The sequence below is a fragment of the Eucyclogobius newberryi genome, unplaced genomic scaffold (assembly GCF_026437365.1).
Source record: "Eucyclogobius newberryi isolate DKJ021-1_F unplaced genomic scaffold, fEucNew1.0.hap1 SCAF_4, whole genome shotgun sequence".
Classification (NCBI taxonomy): Eukaryota; Metazoa; Chordata; class Actinopteri; order Gobiiformes; family Gobiidae; genus Eucyclogobius; species Eucyclogobius newberryi.
In genome coordinates, this window is record NW_027316056.1 from 1725447 (window position 1) to 1744117 (window position 18671).

Here is an 18671-nt window from a genome sequence, read left to right on the forward strand (position 1 = left end):
CAGCGGTCAACAGTTAAACAATCAGCGGTCAACAGTTAAACAAGCAGCGGTCAACAGTTAAACAAGCAGCGGTCAACAGTTAAACAAGCAGCGGTCAACAGTTAAACAATCCGCGGTCAACAGTTAAACAAGCAGCGGTCAACAGTTAAACAAGCAGCGGTCAACAGTTAAACAATCAGCGGTCAACAGTTAAACAAGCAGCGGTCAACAGTTAAACAATCAGCGGTCAACAGTTAAACAATCCGCGGTCAACAGTTAAACAAGCAGCGGTCAACAGTTAAACAATCAGCGGTCAACAGTTAAACAAGCAGCGGTCAACAGTTAAACAAGCAGCGGTCAACAGTTAAACAAGCAGCGGTCAACAGTTAAACAATCCGCGGTCAACAGTTAAACAATCAGCGGTCAACAGTTAAACAATCCGCGGTCAACAGTTAAACAATCCGCGGTCAACAGTTAAACAATCCGCGGTCAACAGTTAAACAATCAGCGGTCAACAGTTAAACAATCCGCGGTCAACAGTTAAACAAGCAGCGGTCAACAGTTAAACAATCAGCGGTCAAAAGTTAAACAATCCGCGGTCAACAGTTAAACAATCAGCGGTCAACAGTTAAACAATCAGCGGTCAACAGTTAAACAAGCAACGGTCAACAGTTAAACAATCAGCGGTCAACAGTTAAACAATCCGCGGTCAACAGTTAAACAAGCAACGGTCAACAGTTAAACAATCAGCGGTCAACAGTTAAACAATCCGCGGTCAACAGTTAAACAAGCAGCGGTCAACAGTTAAACAAGCAGCGGTCAACAGTTAAACAATCCGCGGTCAACAGTTAAACAATCAGCGGTCAACAGTTAAACAAGCAGCGGTCAACAGTTAAACAATCAGCGGTCAACAGTTAAACAATCAGCGGTCAACAGTTAAACAATCAGCGGTCAACAGTTAAACAAGCAGCGGTCAACAGTTAAACAATCCGCGGTCAACAGTTAAACAATCAGCGGTCAACAGTTAAACAATCAGCGGTCAACAGTTAAACAAGCAGCGGTCAACAGTTAAACAATCAGCGGTCAACAGTTAAACAAGCAGCGGTCAACAGTTAAACAATCCGCGGTCAACAGTTAAACAATCAGCGGTCAACAGTTAAACAAGCAGCGGTCAACAGTTAAACAATCCGCGGTCAACAGTTAAACAATCAGCGGTCAACAGTTAAACAATCAGCGGTCAACAGTTAAACAATCCGCGGTCAACAGTTAAACAATCAGCGGTCAACAGTTAAACAATCAGCGGTCAACAGTTAAACAAGCAGCGGTCAACAGTTAAACAAGCAGCGGTCAACAGTTAAACAATCAGCGGTCAACAGTTAAACAATCAGCGGTCAACAGTTAAACAAGCAGCGGTCAACAGTTAAACAATCAGCGGTCAACAGTTAAACAAGCAGCGGTCAACAGTTAAACAATCAGCGGTCAACAGTTAAACAATCCGCGGTCAACAGTTAAACAAGCAGCGGTCAACAGTTAAACAATCAGCGGTCAACAGTTAAACAAGCAGCGGTCAACAGTTAAACAATCCGCGGTCAACAGTTAAACAAGCAGCGGTCAACAGTTAAACAATCCGCGGTCAACAGTTAAACAAGCAGCGGTCAACAGTTAAACAATCAGCGGTCAACAGTTAAACAATCAGCGGTCAACAGTTAAACAATCAGCGGTCAACAGTTAAACAATCCGCGGTCAACAGTTAAACAAGCAGCGGTCAACAGTTAAACAAGCAGCGGTCAACAGTTAAACAATCAGCGGTCAACAGTTAAACAATCAGCGGTCAACAGTTAAACAATCAGCGGTCAACAGTTAAACAATCAGCGGTCAACAGTTAAACAATCAGCGGTCAGGGGCCACAGGGTTTGAATGACAGGATGATCTTTTAGAGCTTTATGAACAATGATACCAGCCGTAAACAGAGTTTTTAAAATGTCCTGTGACTTGTCCATCCTCACTGTTAAGTGGACTGGGACATGACACATCCGTATCTGTTGATGTTGTCAATCCCTCGCTCTCTGATGCTCCAGGAATCATCTCCATAACATCAGATGTAGAAAGGGTTTCAACATAAACTATGTCTCTCATATTCTGCTGTCGTGGCTGTTGGAAGGTGATCTGTGGAGAGTCTACAGAGAGATGACTGATCTGATCTGTGGAGAGTCTACAGAGAGATGACTGATCTGATCTGTGGAGAGTCTACAGAGAGATGACTGATCTGATCTGTGGAGAGTCTACAGAGAGATGACTGATCTGAGCTGTGGAGAGTCTACAGAGAGATGACTGATCTGATCTGTGGAGAGTCTACAGAGAGATGACTGATCTGAGCTGTGGAGAGTCTACAGAGAGATGACTGATCTGATCTGTGGAGAGTCTACAGAGAGATGACTGATCTGATCTGTGGAGCGTCTACAGAGAGATGACTGATCTGATCTGTGGAGAGTCTACAGAGAGATGACTGATCTGAGCTGTGGAGAGTCTACAGAGAGATGACTGATCTGATCTGTGGAGAGTCTACAGAGAGATGACTGATCTGAGCTGTGGAGCGTCTACAGAGAGATGACTGATCTGAGCTGTGGAGAGTCTACAGAGAGATGACTGATCTGATCTGTTTTGAAAGCAGACAAAGAATATTTCGATTTTTTTCAAAATATTTCTGGAATCAAAATCTAAAGAAATGTATGATGCTGGTCCTTTCTAATTCTAATGAGAATAACATTTTATTATAAGGAATGTTGTCGGTATAAACAAAATAATGCACATTTGAATTTATATTGACATTTCTACCATACGATGGTATACAATAAGATGGTTTACAATAAGATGGTATACAATAAGATGGTATACAATAAGATGGTATACAATAAGATGGTATACAATAAGATGGTTTACAATAAGATGGTATACAATAAGATGGTATACAATAAGATGGTATACAATAAGATGGTATACAATAAGATGGTATACAATAAGATGGTTTACAATAAGATGGTATACAATAAGATGGTTTACAATAAGATGGTTTACAATAAGATGGTTTACAATAAGATGGTTTACAATAAGATGGTATACTATAAGATGGTATACTATAAGATGGTATACTATAAGATGGTATACTATAAGATGGTATACAATAAGATGGTATACTATAAGATGGTATACAATAAGATGGTATACTATAAGATGGTATACAATAAGATGGTATACAATAAGATGGTATACTATAAGATGGTTTACAATAAGATGGTATACAATAAGATGGTATACAATAAGATGATATACAATAAGATGGTATACAATAAGATGGTTTACAATAAGATGGTTTACAATAAGATGGTATACAATAAGATGGTATACAATAAGATGGTTTACAATAAGATGGTATACAATAAGATGGTATACTATAAGATGGTATACAATAAGATGATATACAATAAGATGATATACAATAAGATGGTATACAATAAGATGGTATACAATAAGATGGTATACTATAAGATGGTATACAATAAGATGGTATACAATAAGATGGTTTACAATAAGATGGTTTACAATAAGATGGTATACAATAAGATGGTATACAATAAGATGGTATACAATAAGATGGTATACTATAAGATGGTATACTATAAGATGGTATACAATAAGATGGTATACAATAAGATGGTTTACAATAAGATGGTTTACAATAAGATGGTATACAATAAGATGGTATACAATAAGATGGTATACAATAAGATGGTTTACAATAAGATGGTTTACTATAAGATGGTATACAATAAGATGGTATACTATAAGATGGTATACAATAAGATGGTATACTATAAGATGGTATACAATAAGATGGTATACAATAAGATGGTATACAATAAGATGGTATACTATAAGATGGTATACTATAAGATGGTATACAATAAGATGGTATACTATAAGATGGTATACAATAAGATGGTATACAATAAGATGGTATACAATAAGATGGTATACAATAAGATGGTATACAATAAGATGGTTTACAATAAGATGGTATACAATAAGATGGTTTACAATAAGATGGTTTACAATAAGATGGTATACAATAAGATGGTATACAATAAGATGGTTTACAATAAGATGGTATACAATAAGATGGTATACAATAAGATGGTTTACAATAAGATGGTATACAATAAGATGGTATACAATAAGATGGTATACAATAAGATGGTTTACAATAAGATGGTATACTATAAGATGGTATACAATAAGATGGTATACAATAAGATGGTATACAATAAGATGGTATACTATAAGATGGTATACTATAAGATGGTATACTATAAGATGGTATAAGATGTTGCATTAGATCCTCGTGCTTTTTCAGTTTTCTTGAACAGTTCAACCTTGTTCATTCTCATGATTTCACCACTTTCTATCAGCCGTGACACCTTTGATGACATCTTTGCAGAAAATGTTGTATGTTGTGGTGTACGGATGGTTTCAGGTGCTGAAAGAGACATTTAAAATGGTTTTAGAAAAAGGGAAAATGTAATGTACTTTAGGCTGCCATGAAATGAATGGAGTTGGAAAAAATCATACTTTCCAATGTGGTGTAACTCTAATAATTCTTGTTATACAAAGTATAACAGAGATAATCTGTGGCAAATCATAATGACAATAACATAAATGTTCATCTTTACCTCATTTTCCCAACTGTCTTTGATAAGAGTGTAGCTTTTATAGCAGTTGTAGTGGTAGTGCACTTCTATAGTGATGCAGTCTCTTTCTCTAATGTGGAGTAATATCCACTCATCCTGTTTCACTTTGGCAGCTTTTCTGGGGTTTCCTGCAAAAAATGACAATTTTAGTGAGAGCTAATCTATTTATTTCACCAAAAAATTCATTTTGACAAGCTATATTTCATGAAATGTTTTTGAAAGAGATTTTACATACCACATGATTCAGTTTCAGCCTGGACAAGTTTGTCATTCTGTCCTTTTCGTCCCACTGTGATATCGCTGTCTTTCTTATTTCATATGATACAAACTGCAGGAAGAATTGTTGTTTGTCCTTGGGGCTTTTCTACTCCACTACTCGCAGATCTTTTGGGCAAAATACATTCTGAATATTCATCACTGCTGGAATCTACAATGATGACACAAAGAATAAAAATCAATGATGAATAATTTATCATTTTATACACTACTAGTACACAAGTGAAGGTGATTATTTCTACTCACCATCGCTAGATTTAGTGCGGGTTTCTGATGGTTTACATGTCTCTCTCTGGCATAAATAGTTGCCGCTTCTCTGTGTATCTCTTGTAACACGAGGGTGGTACTGTAGTACTGTGGTACTGCAGTACTGTGGTACTGTGGTACTGTAGTACTGTAGTACTGTAGTACTGTAACACGAGGGTGGTACTGTAGTACTGTGGTACTGCGGTACTGTAGTACTGTAGTACTGTAGTTCTGTAACACGAGGGTGGTACTGTAGTACTGTGGTACTGCGGTACTGTAGTACTGTAGTTCTGTAACACGAGGGTGGTACTGTAGTACTGTGGTACTGCGGTACTGTAGTACTGTAGTTCTGTAACACGAGGGTGGTACTGTAGTACTGTGGTACTGCGGTACTGTAGTACTGTAGTACTGTAACACGAGGGTGGTACTGTAGTACTGTGGTACTGCAACACGAGGGTGGTACTGTAGTACTGTGGTACTGCGGTACTGTAGTACTGTAACACGAGGCTGGTACTGTAGTACTGTGGTACTGTGGTACTGCAACACGAGGGTGGTACTGTAGTACTGTGGTACTGCGGTACTGTAACACGAGGGTGGTACTGTAGTACTGTGGTACTGCGGTACTGTAACACGAGGGTGGTACTGTAGTACTGTGGTACTGTAACACGAGGGTGGTACTGTAGTACTGTGGTACTGCGGTACTGTAGTACTGTAACACGAGGGTGGTACTGTGGTACTGTAGTACTGTGGTACTGCAGTACTGCTGACTTCAGAGGTGTGGCTTCAAGTGGGAGGGACTTTAAGACTTTCTTTTAACTCTCAAACGTATTCTTCTAATTTGGACAAATTTGACTTAAACCAGCAAAATGTCATGTAACATTGTGAATGAACACAGAGGTAATGAGGAAGTATTGTGCTGTCCTCGCCCCAAGTGACTCTCTCTGCAAGGCTAGACTGCCAGATGACGGCGCTCCAATAAACAGACGTCTTGGTGTTTTGTTCATTTATTGAAGAACAGCATACAGCTGTTGTCCTCTTAGACCAACCGTAAAACTGGAATACAAAATATGTCATTAGCTGCTGACAGGCAAATGAAATGCTAGGCTAACACATTAATTTAGGTTCAAACCTGCTCAAAACAATGCAGAAATCACCCAAAATCAATAACAAACTTATACCTTTACATCACGATACTTACAGACAAATATTGTCCAAAGCAACAACACGTATGTGGGAAACACGAGCTCAACACATGACAAACTCAGCATGGCGTGCGGCCATCTTGGATTTTTAGACGAAAACAAACAATAGCACTGGGCGAACACAAGAGGGCGGTGTAGGCTAATGTACAACCCTTGTAACAACTACAACCTTGAGAATGGGCAAAACAAGTATATTAAATATGACATAACAGTTCTTAAGGTAAACAAAGTCCATTGAGTCAGTTTAGATGTGAAATATAGTCATAAGAACGTTTCCATCCAGCAGAACAAAGAGGATTTTTTCCTGGGGCTTTCAAGTTGGACCAGGATTCACCAAGAATAGAATATATTATTGGTGCCATCTGGCCATCTTAGATTCATCTTCCAGATCATAGTTCCAGATCTTCCAGATCATAGTTCCAGATCTTCCAGATCATAGTTCCATGTAAGTGACCCGTCCCCAAAGGCAGTTCTGAAGAGCGCTCGTAGTTAAGCAGCCCAAACATGGCAACACGGAAATAACATCTCTAAACGTCTTGTCTTTCAAAAGAACCAATGTTTTCAGATAGATAAAAGAAGACAAAATGAACATTGTTTGCTGTATTTATTTTAATATTATCATGTTCAAACACATCAAAATAAAACAAGGAACACAGCGCAGAAAGTAAATAACACAAAAACATCGAATGAAATAAAATGACTGCCCATTTCCTGCACAAAAGTCCCATTTAGTCCAAAGTCAAAGTCAAATTAGGTCTGAATGTAATTTTTCCATCTTTCAAATGTCAGACACAATTTGGGTCCAGTGCTTGATTGTTGGTGCAAGGTTTGCATCCTCTTTTGTACTGGCCTTCGAAGAGTGTGCTTCAGAGGCTTTGTGTCCATGGCAGAAGTTTGGAGCCCAAAAACATTCTGTGCTGCATTGTTAATCTCAGTCCCACTTTCTATTGTCTCCTAACGGCCTTCTGTGCAGACGACTTCCTACTGCTCCTCGGAGCGTCTCTCCAGAGGCAGGTGTTTGAGGAGGAGCTGCAGCCTCATGTCCAGCAGAGGGCAGGAGACAACACAGAACTGGACTTAGACCAAGATCCAGACCTGATCAGGCGCCTTCCCTCAAACCCTGTGCCTGACTTCATGCTCTGCAGGTGACATGTTCTCAAACTTTCCTCAAAACAAATGACTACAAACTCAATGAGTGTCTACACTGTGCTCTGCTCTGTGGTGTGAGGAAATGTAATATCAATAGAGACTATCCTGTTTTACTACTAAAACCATAATGTTCAGTGTGAACATCATGGTTTTAAAAACAGGGAGTTGTAAAAAGTGTGGATGAAGTCATTTCAGTGAATATTTAGGATGCAGGAAGTGAGCCATACATGAAGAGTTTCAAAATAAGGCAAGGCAAGGCAAGTTTATTTGTAGAGCACATTTCATACACAAGGCAATTCAAAGTGCTTCACACAGCAGGAAAAATGCATTAAAATCACAAAGAAATTACAGAAATACAATAAAATTAACTAAATTAAAAATGATCAATCCAACTGATTTTCTAAACTAATAAAATCACAAACAAAAGAGAAGAGTGCAAAGAAAAAATCCTTTCAGTCACACGCGCAGCTAAACAAAACAGTTTTTATCTTAGATTTGAACATTGTCAGAGTAGAAGCCTGTCTCACATCTTCAGGAAGACTGTTCCAGATTTTAGCTGCATAAAACTGAAACGCAGATTCCCCATGTTTTGTCCTGACTCTGGGCACCAGCAGGAGGCCGGTCCATGTTTAGTCCTGACTCTGGCACCAGCAGGAGGCCGGTCCCTGAGGTCCTCAGAGTCCGAGATGGTTCATATGGCACTAACATATCCAAGATGTACTTTGGTGCTAGGCCATGGAGAGACTTGTACACAAGCAGAGCTGCTTTAAAGTTTATTCTCTGAGCCACAGGGGGCAGTGCAGAGACCTGAGAACAGGACTAATGTGATGGTACTTCCTGGTTCTGGTCAGGACTAATGTGATGGTACTTCCTGGTTCTAGTCAGGACTAATGTGATGGTACTTCCTGGTTCTAGTCAGGACTAATGTGATGGTACTTCCTGGTTCTAGTCAGGACTAATGTGATGGTACTTCCTGGTTCTAGTCAGGACTAATGTGATGGTACTTCCTGGTTCTGGTCATGACCCGAGCAGCAGCGTTCTGGATGTACTGCAGCTGTTTTACAGCTCGTTTGGAGAGACCAGTGAGCGGCCGTTACAGTCTAATCTACTGGAGACAAACGCGTGGATAAGTCTCTCTAAATCTGGTTTTGACACTATATTTTTGATTTTGGCAATGTTTTTTAGATGGTAAAAAGCTGCTGATGTTATTGATTTGACGTGGCTGTTAAAGTTCAAGTCTGAGTCCATTATTACCCCCAGATTTCTAACTTGGTTTGTAGGTTTTAGAGCGAGACTCTGGAGGTGACACTAACACTTTCTCTTTGTTTCTGTGACAAAAACGATTATTTCAGTCTTGTCTGAGTTCAGCTGGAGAAAGTTGTTTTGCATCCACAAACTGATCTGTTGGATGCAGTGACAGAGTGAATCTACTGGTCCATATTCACCTGTCGACAGTGAAACATAGATCTGACTTGTCTGCATCATTGTGATAGGACACATTTTCACTGCGTATCAACTGACCCAATGGCAGCATGTAGAGGTTGAACAGAAGGGGACCCAGGACTGACCCTTGGGGCACTCCACAGGTCAGGGTCATGTGGTCTGAGACACAGCTACCAATTTCAACAAAGTACTTCCTGTCTTCCAGATAGGACCTTAACCAGTTTAGGGCAGTGCCAGTGATGCCCACCCAGTCCTCTAGTCTCTGTAAGAGGATCCCATGATCGACAGTGTCAAAAGCAGCACTCAGATCTAACAGAATTAAGACTGAAATAACTAGTTCTGTTTTCCAAACTGTCCAAATCAAGTACAACACCTTGAGTACTTTTTCTGCTTTACAATTGATCTGTTTTATGTTTGAAGCCCACACATCTTAAAGGCCATGAACATCACAGATAATGGACAATATTTGTCTTTTAATAAGGGCCTACGGCCTCTGTGTGCTGTTAAAACACGCACCGGGGGAGGAGCCTGACTTCTGCTGACCTCATGTATTAGGGAATCGAAATACAAAGATTGTACAACAGCCAATAGCACATCTGGAAATGTTCTGGTGCCAACACTAGCCCTGCCCACATGTGCCTCAACTTTTTTCATAACAGCTTAAAACAACTCAGGGCCCTGTGAAAATATCTATTTCATTCTTTATTCAGCTTCTTTCACAGAAACGAATCAGCAACACTGAAAGAATCCACCAAAGAGGAGGGCAATGTTCACCATCTTCTCACACTCGCTTTCCTCTGACGCTGTGAAGACCACCTGTGATCAACTGTGGGCTGCTGCTCGCTGATTGGATCTTGGTTTAATCTTAGGGTGATGAGGAAATAAAAGTGAATTTTATGAAAAGGTGCATGAATCTGGAGTGGTGACAAAGCGGATCACACAGAGAATAATCTGTTCCACTTCTATGTGTCCTCGCCTGTGGCTGTAGGTCCTACCTGGACATGCTGAAAGTCATCATCTTCTGCTACATGTTTTGGTTCGTACTCACCGTCATCTTCATCACTGGCACCACCAGGTAAAGTCTGCTGTGAGCATGAGGCTGAGTGCATGGGTGCATGGGACTGAGCGCGTCCCGCTGTGTGCAGGATCAGCGTCTTCTGCATGGGTTACCTGGTGGCCTGCTTCTACTTCCTGCTGGTGGGCGGAGACTTGCTCCTGAAGCCGCTCAGCTCCATTCTGCTTTACTGGGACTGTTTGATCGGATACAACATGTTTGTCATCACAATGAAGAACATACTCTCTGTAAGTAAGAGTTTAGGGGTGGGTCATGTGATCAACCAAAAAACATTTGACTGTCAAGATTTATATTTACATTAGATCACAATTCATGTCCATTTGTAACCTTTATATTGCCTTAAGACTTACGTATGTTATTATTTTGAAAGTTCACACTTCACTGTGACTGATGTAACCGCCTGTCACCGAATCAGAGCGTGACAGGAGAGGGCCAATAGGAGGCGGCGAAGGAAAAGACTCGTCGTAGTCATCCGTCAATCTTTTACTTTTTTTTCTTTTAAAAAAAAATATATTTTGCATTTAAAGACACCACATAGTGCACAAAAAACTTCAAAATGATACAATTGTATATTACATTATATACACATACAAATCAGGAGGAAACCAGGATCCTAGACCGAGGCCCAACCCAAGTAGTACCAGCGCCAAGGACAAGCGCCCAGGCAAGCCAACACCGGACCCTCCCAAATATACCTAACCACACCCTGATCCATGCAGGAGCCAGTACCTAACCACACCCTGATCCATGCAGGAGCCAGTACCTAACCACACCCTGATCCATGCAGGAGCCAGTACCTAACCACACCCTGATCCATGCAGGAGCCAGTACCTAACCACACCCTGATCCATGACGGAGCCAGTACCTAACCACACCCTGATCCATGCAGGAGCCAGTACCTAACCACACCCTGATCCATGCAGGAGCCAGTACCTAACCACACCCTGATCCATGCAGGAGCCAGTACCTAACCACACCCTGATCCATGCCGGAGCCAGTACCTAACCACACCCTGAGCAAAATATGTCCATTAGCATACTGTGTCCATGGGCATAATGTGTCCATGGGCATAATGTGTCCCTGAGCATAATGTGTCCATGAGCATAATGTGTCCATGAACATAATGTGTCCAGGAGCATCATGTGTCCATGAACATAATGTGTCCAGGAGCATCATGTGTCCATGAGCATAATGTGTCCATGAACATAATGTGTCCAAAGCATAATGTGTCCATGAGCATAAAGTGTCCATAAACATAATGTGTCCACGGACATACTGTGTCCATGAGCATAATGTGTCCATGGGCATAATGTGTCCCTGAGCATAATGTGTCCATGGGCATAATGTGTCCATGGACATAATGTGTCCATGAGCATAATGTGTCCATGAGGATACTGTGTCCATGATCATAATGTGTCCATGGGCATAATGTGTCCCTGAGCATAATGTGTCCATGGACATTATGTGTCCATGAACATAATGTGTCCATGAGCATAATGTGTCCATGAGCATAATGTGTCCATGAGCATAATGTGTCAATGAGCATAATGTGTCCATGGGCATAATGTGTCCCTGAGCATAATGTGTCCATGACATAATGTGTCCATGAGCATAATGTGTCCATGAGCATAATGTGTCCATGAGCATAATGTGTCAATGAGCATAATGTGTCCATGGGCATAATGTGTCCCTGAGCATAATGTGTCCATGACATAATGTGTCCATGAGCATAATGTGTCCATGAACATAATGTGTCCAGGAGCATAATGTGTCCATGAACATAATGTGTCCACGAACATAATGTGCCCATGAGGATGATGTGTCCATGAGCAAAATATGTCCATGAGCGTAATGTGTCCGTGAGGATAATGTGTCCGTGAGGATAATGTGTCCACGAGGATAATGTGTCCATGAGCATAAAGTGTCCATGAGGATTATATGTCCATGAACATAATGTGTCCACGAGCATAATGTGTCCACGAGCATAATGTGTCCACGAGCATAATTTGCCCACGAGCATAATGTGTCCATGAACATAATGTGTCCATGAGCATAATGTGTCCATGGGCATAAAGTATCCATGAACATAATGTGTCCACGAACATAATGTGTCCACGAGCATAATGTGTCCACGAGCATAATGTGTCCATGAACATAATGTGTCCATGGGCATAATGTGTCCATGAGCATACTGTGTCCGTGAGGATAATGTGTCCATGAGGATAATGTGTCCATGAACATAATGTGTCCATGAACATAATGTGTCCACGAGGATAATGTGTCCATGAGCATAATATGTCCATGAGCGTAATGTGTCCATGAGCATAATGTGTCCACGAGGATAATGTGTCCATGAACATAATGTGTCCACGGGCATAATGTGTCCATGGGCATAATGTGTCCATGAGCATAATGTGTCCATTAACATAATGTGTCCATGAGCAGCATGTGTCCATGAGCATAATGTGTCCATGAGCGTAATGTTACCATTAACATAATGTGTCCATGAGCATAATGTGTCCATGAACATAATGTGTCCACGAGGATAATGTGTCCACGAGGATAATGTGTCCACGAGCATCATGTGTCCACGAGGATAATGTGTCCACGAGCATCATGTGTCCAAAGCATGTCTCACTCTAGCGTGGTTCATAATACTTTTTCAGTCCTTTAATCGTGTGTGGGTTTCTCATAACGTACTTTGCATTTAAAATAAATAAGTAAACATTGATGACCCTTCGCTCTGATGAGACAAAGGTCAGGGGCCCCCACACAGGATGAATAAAGCATGAATAGAAATACAAGCGCCCCTCCTGATGTCCTCATGACCTGCTCATGACTGGGAGTGTGTGTTCTGTGTTTCAGATCCTGGCGTGTGGCTTCATTAAATCTTTGGTATTGAACCACTGTTGGCTCATCCAGCTCTTCAGCCTGGCCTGTACCATCAAAGGCTACAGTAAACGTATGTGGTCCTCTTCAAAGCAAAGTCCAGACAAAAGTGTCAATGAGGAATGCATCGTAGACTTTCCCATGCGAGCTCAGATCCTGGTGGAAAGTCAAAGTTAGTTTGGACCCCCCGATCTAAAACAACCCTTTATTTGGATGTAGCGGAGCAGAGCTCCAAACACTGTGAGCTTCCTAATGATGAGGCGGGAATCATCTGGGATGGCATCTGCTTCTGCTTCCTGCTGCTGCAGAGGAGAGTGTTCAGGAGCCACTACTTCCTCTATGTGCTTCTCGACCTTCACAACACACAGCTTCTAGCATCGAGGTACGAATGTGCCTCTGCCGCTCCCAGGGACAGTGACCAATATGACAAAAATGCAGTTTGTGTGTGTGTGTGCAGAGGTGCAGAGCTGTTTGAGGCCTCCACTGTGAAGGCTGTGAGAGCCAGGCTGCAGGTGGAGAAGAACTCGATGGACCTGCTCAAGAAACAGTAATTCACACTAAGTCAGGCCAAAAAGGAGGCTTAATTCGGTCCATTCAATTCATCTCACTGTTTTTAATTTTTAGAATGGATCGAATTAAAAGTCGACAGCAGAAGTTCCGTCGAGGCAAAGAGACGCTGCTGAGTTTTAACAAAGAGACTTCAGATGCTGAGGGGAAACCAGACCAGAAGGAGGCGAAGCATGGCAGCCAATGGTGGAGGCCCTGGGTCAACCACGCCTCCAGTGAGTTCCTCCCAATCAGGCACACAGCCCTACCATAGCCCTTTCACAGCCCTACCATAGCCCTTTCACAGCCCTACCATAGCCCTACCATAACCCCACCATAGTCATGCCATAGCCTTATCACAGCCCTATCACACTCCTACCATTGTCCTCCCATAGTCCTATCATTGTTGTCCCATAGCCCTCTCACTGCCCTACCATTGTTGTCCCATAGCCCTCTCACTGCCCTACCATTGTTGTCCCATAGCCCTCTCACTGCCCTACCATTGTTGTCCCATAGCCCTCTCACTGCCCTACCATAGTCCTGCCATTACCCTATCACAGTTCTACCATAGCCCTACCACAGACCTACCATAGTTCTACCATAGCCATATCATTGTTCTACCACAGACCAACCATCGCCCTATTACAGCCCTACCATTGTCCTCCCACAGACCTATCATCGCCCCACCACAGACCTATCATAGTCCTACCATAGCTCTATCACAGCCCTACCATAGTCCTCCCACAGACCTACCATAGCCCTACCACAGACCTAACATAGTCCTACCATATATCTACCATAGCCCTATCACCCTACCACAGTCCTCCCGTAGCTCTACCACAGACCTACCATAGTCCTACCACAGATATACCGTAGTCCTACCACAGCCTGACCCAAGGCCCTACTCCAGCCTAAGCCTGTTCTGCCTCTCAGTGATCCGCAGTGGGGACTACTACCTGTTTGAGACTGACAGCGATGAGGACATAGAAGAGGAGGAGGAGCAGAAGAAAGGGGCGCGGCCACCTGACAAATCTGCATTTCAGGTCAGCACTTCACATGGTGCTGGAGCTGCAGCAGCACGCAACATCGGCAAAGCTTCCAAAGTTCACCAGAGACTTGAAAGTCTTTTTCAACACCAAACTGTTATATACTGCTCACCTTAAATGTTGGTCTGATGAAGGAGCTTTAAAAACAAAAAAGTTGATGAGAGGGACGATGGCTGCTGTGTTTTCATTCATTAGGCTGCTTTAACCTCAACGTTTTGGTCTTTCACGCCGTGCCTTCTCCTGCCACAAGTTTGATGCCATAAAGTATGTTATATTTCTACAATTTGAAGATAAACCCGTCCTAGTCCTCCATGAATGATTACTGTGCATGAGCAGGGTGTTTACGTGTCTATCATGATTTAGGTAACATCGTTTCAAAGTACACATTCTTTTTTGTGTTTCCCCTGCTAAAAGCCTGGACATGCTCCGTTAAGGCTGACAGATTTGACTGCTGCATGTCTAATTCTACACGTATGACATCACTGGTGTACATTGAAAGTACTTCCTGCTGTGTGCAGTTTGTTTACCACGCCTGGATCACTGACTCGAGAACAGCCATGAGAGCTCGGCACAGGCAGAAGAAGCTGCACTTGAGGTCTGCACGGAGGAGGCCGCGCTGGGAGCACAGGGCAGCAGGTAATGCTTCTCATGGATCATTTCTTACTGTTGCTACGTTTACATGGCCAATAAAAATGTAGAATCATCAGATACGTACAGGCTCAAGACCCATATGATAATCTGGCAACACGGGTCCGTTCATCAATGATTTAACTTTTCTGCTGCAAAGTCACAGAAAGCTCCTTCCAGTACAATGGAAATACGATTTTATTTAAATAATTAAAAACTTAACATTTCAATGTGTGATGTTACATAAATTCTGTTTTAAAACTTGAAAGGCCATGTCACTTCCATTTGTGAACTTTCACAGAGCATAAAGAGCAATGGTGGGAGGAAGCACATGTGGTTCTGAAGGAAACATTCTGAGAGCAGTGATGATGAATGTTCCAGTGGAGATGAGGGGATGATGAGATGAGGAGATGAGGAGATGAGGGGATGAGGAGATGAGGGGATGAAGAGATGAGGGGATGAGGAGATGAGGAGATGAGGAGATGAGGGGATGAGGAGATGAGGAGATGAGGAGATGAGGGGATGAGGAGATGAGGGGATGAGGAGATGAGGAGATGAGGAGATGAGGGGATGAGGAGATGAGGGGATGAGGAGATGTGGAGATGAGGAGATGAGGGGATGAGGAGATGAGGGGATGAGGGGATGAGGAGATGAGGGGATGAGGAGATGAGGAGATGAGGAGATGAGGGGATGAGGAGATGAGGAGATGAGGGGATGAGGGGATGAGGAGATGAGGGGATGAGGAGATGAAGAGATGAGGAGATGAGGGGATGAGGAGATGAGGAGATGAGGAGATGAGATGAGGGGACGAGGAGATGAGGATATGAGGAGATGAGGGGATGAGGGGATGAGATGAGGGGACGAGGAGATGAGATGAGGGGACGAGGAGATGAGGGGATGAGGAGATGATGAGATGAGGGGATGAGGAGATGAGGAGATGAGGGGATGAGCAGATGAGGAGATGAGGAGATGAGGGGATGAGGGGATAAGGAGATGACGAGATGAGGGGATGAGATGAGGGGACAGGAGATGCCATGAGGGGACGAGGAGATGAGGAGATGAGGAGATGAGGGGATGAGGAGATGAGGAGATGAGGAGATGAGGGGATGAGGAGATAACGAGATGAGGAGATGACGAGATAAGGGGATGAGGAGATGAGATGAGGGGACGAGGAGATGAGGAGATGAGGATATGAGGAGATGAGGAGATGATGGGATGAGGAGATGAGGGGATGAGATGTGGGGATGAGATGTGGGGATGAGGGGATGCGGAGATGAGGGGATGAGGAGATGAGGGGATGAGGAGATGAGGGGATGAGGAGATGAGGGGATGAGGAGATGAGGAGATGAGGGGATGAGGAGATGAGGGGATGAGGAGATGAGGAGATGAGGGGATGAGGAGATGAGGGGATGAGATGTGGGGATGAGGAGATGAGATGAGGGGATGAGGAGATGAGGGCAGTGCCAGTGATGCCCACCCAGTCCTCTAGTCTCTGTAAGAGGATCCCATGATGGACAGTGTCAAAAGCAGCATCAGATCTAACAGAATTAAGACTGAGGCTTTGCCCGTGTCAGTGTTCAGGCGGATGTCATTTGTCACCGTGACAAGAGCAGTCTCATTTTGATGTTTTTCAGTCAGGTTTTAGACCTCATCACAGCACTGAGTTGTTTATTAAGAGGAAATCTGTGAGCTGTTGTAAACAACCCTTTCAAGGACTTTGCCCCAAAATGTCAGATTAGAGATGGGCCGGTCACGACTCAGGACTGCAGCATCAAGACTGCTCTTCTTTAGGAGAGGCTTTATGACCGCAGTTTTCAAAGACATTGGGAATGTTCCAGATTGAAGCGACATGTTAACTATGTGAGTGATGGTGCTAACAAACTGTTCAGCACAGACTTTAGAAATCTGGAGGCTCACACATGGAGGCAGCATGTAGATGAACTCTGACTGGTGATGATCTCATGGACAGTTTTGTCAGTTACAGGTGCAAAATGAGTTACCTTAAGTTAAGTGTCTAGGTTGTTTTAGGGTTATTTTTTGCATTATGGGATTTATAGCATTTTTAATTTCCTGAACTTTGTCATTAAAGAAAAAGTCGGTGTAATCCCTCATTCGTCCAGGAGTGTTCCATTGTAGAAAAAGGTTCAGTTGTTTCATCTGGACTCAGTTTAGAAAAAAGCTAGACGTTTCGACTCTCATCCAAGAGTCATTGTCAATAAGCGAATTTAGGCCGGGAACTCAGATATGGCAAGTCCAGCCCATTGGGCGGGCCCTCCTGAAGTCGAAAAAGTTGTTTGTTTCACCAGAAACTTACCCTCTATCCCTTTTGTTTTTTGTGTCCCTGGCTCACTCACCCTAATTCGTACCTGATTAGCATCTGAATGCCCTGGACCTCTGGACCAATAAAGAATAATGCAAACTCATTACACTTGGATGTGGAAATGAGTTCTCACAGCAGCTGAGCTGGAGGGTTTGTTCATCTGTGACATGCCAGTTGTTACTGCAGCTTCCAATTATTTCAGAGAAATATCTTTCCCTAGTTCTACATAAGATTAGGTTATACATGTTCAGCTTCTCTTTGTAAATCTCTTTTTGAACCTGGAGTTTTAGAACTGTGTTTGAATTATGTGATTTTATTGACAATGTTTCAATATGTTATAGCAGTGTTTGTGACTTTATATATGTATATATATATATATATATATATATATATATATATATATATATATATATATATATATATATATATATATATATATATATATATATATATACATACAGAGAGTTGCATTAAAACGAGATTCCCCTTAGATTATTCTAGCAAAAATCCTGTAGCCTGTTCTGGATTTCAAAGAAGTAAAAAAGAAAATAACTCTGGGACTGAAATGGTGAATAGAGTGACTATATGGTGTTTCCATGCACACCTAAATCAGGGTCCTTCCTCACAAAGCGTGAGTGCGTGAATCATTGTTACACGTGACTTTCGTTTAGGTTTGTGATCTATAGACAACAACTTGACTTGAAAGTATGCAGTCCTGTACTGAATCTCTAAACTTTGTGTGTGGAGATATGAGGAGAGTTTCTCACAAAGTGAGACCCCTGATTATTATCTGACTTTTGGAGATAGATTATAATGTCATGTGAGTAATCTTTTGGGCATGTAAACACTCACCAAAAATAAGATAAGATAAGATATTCCTTTATTGTCCCACATGGGGAAATTTCATTGGTGCAACGCAGGTAGATACAGAGGTAGATACAGAAGAACAGATCACTTGATAATGTATTGCCTTATTGATTATTCTAATTATTCATGTACATATATATATTCACAAATTAAATTGGTTATTCACCTCAGATGGAACTGTTTACGTGACAATTAAATTATATCCAGAAATCAGATAATGATCAAATGTTGTGTGCGCATATAAAAATAGCCACTATCTCC

The 18671-nt window shown here is 42.1% G+C and overlaps 1 protein-coding gene across 1 annotated transcript in view; it reads left to right on the forward strand.

Moving 5' to 3' along the window:
• LOC140377306 (piezo-type mechanosensitive ion channel component 2-like) overlaps positions 1–18671 on the forward strand; it is a 196398-nt gene that overhangs the window by 84491 nt on the left and 93236 nt on the right. Inside the window, exons 24-32 of the mRNA XM_072462675.1 lie at positions 7422–7593; positions 10029–10115; positions 10186–10342; positions 12981–13077; positions 13224–13386; positions 13462–13551; positions 13629–13786; positions 14484–14593; positions 15115–15232. Of these exons, the coding sequence (XP_072318776.1) occupies positions 7422–7593; positions 10029–10115; positions 10186–10342; positions 12981–13077; positions 13224–13386; positions 13462–13551; positions 13629–13786; positions 14484–14593; positions 15115–15232 (1152 nt within the window). The remainder of the gene's footprint in view (positions 1–7421; positions 7594–10028; positions 10116–10185; positions 10343–12980; positions 13078–13223; positions 13387–13461; positions 13552–13628; positions 13787–14483; positions 14594–15114; positions 15233–18671) is intronic.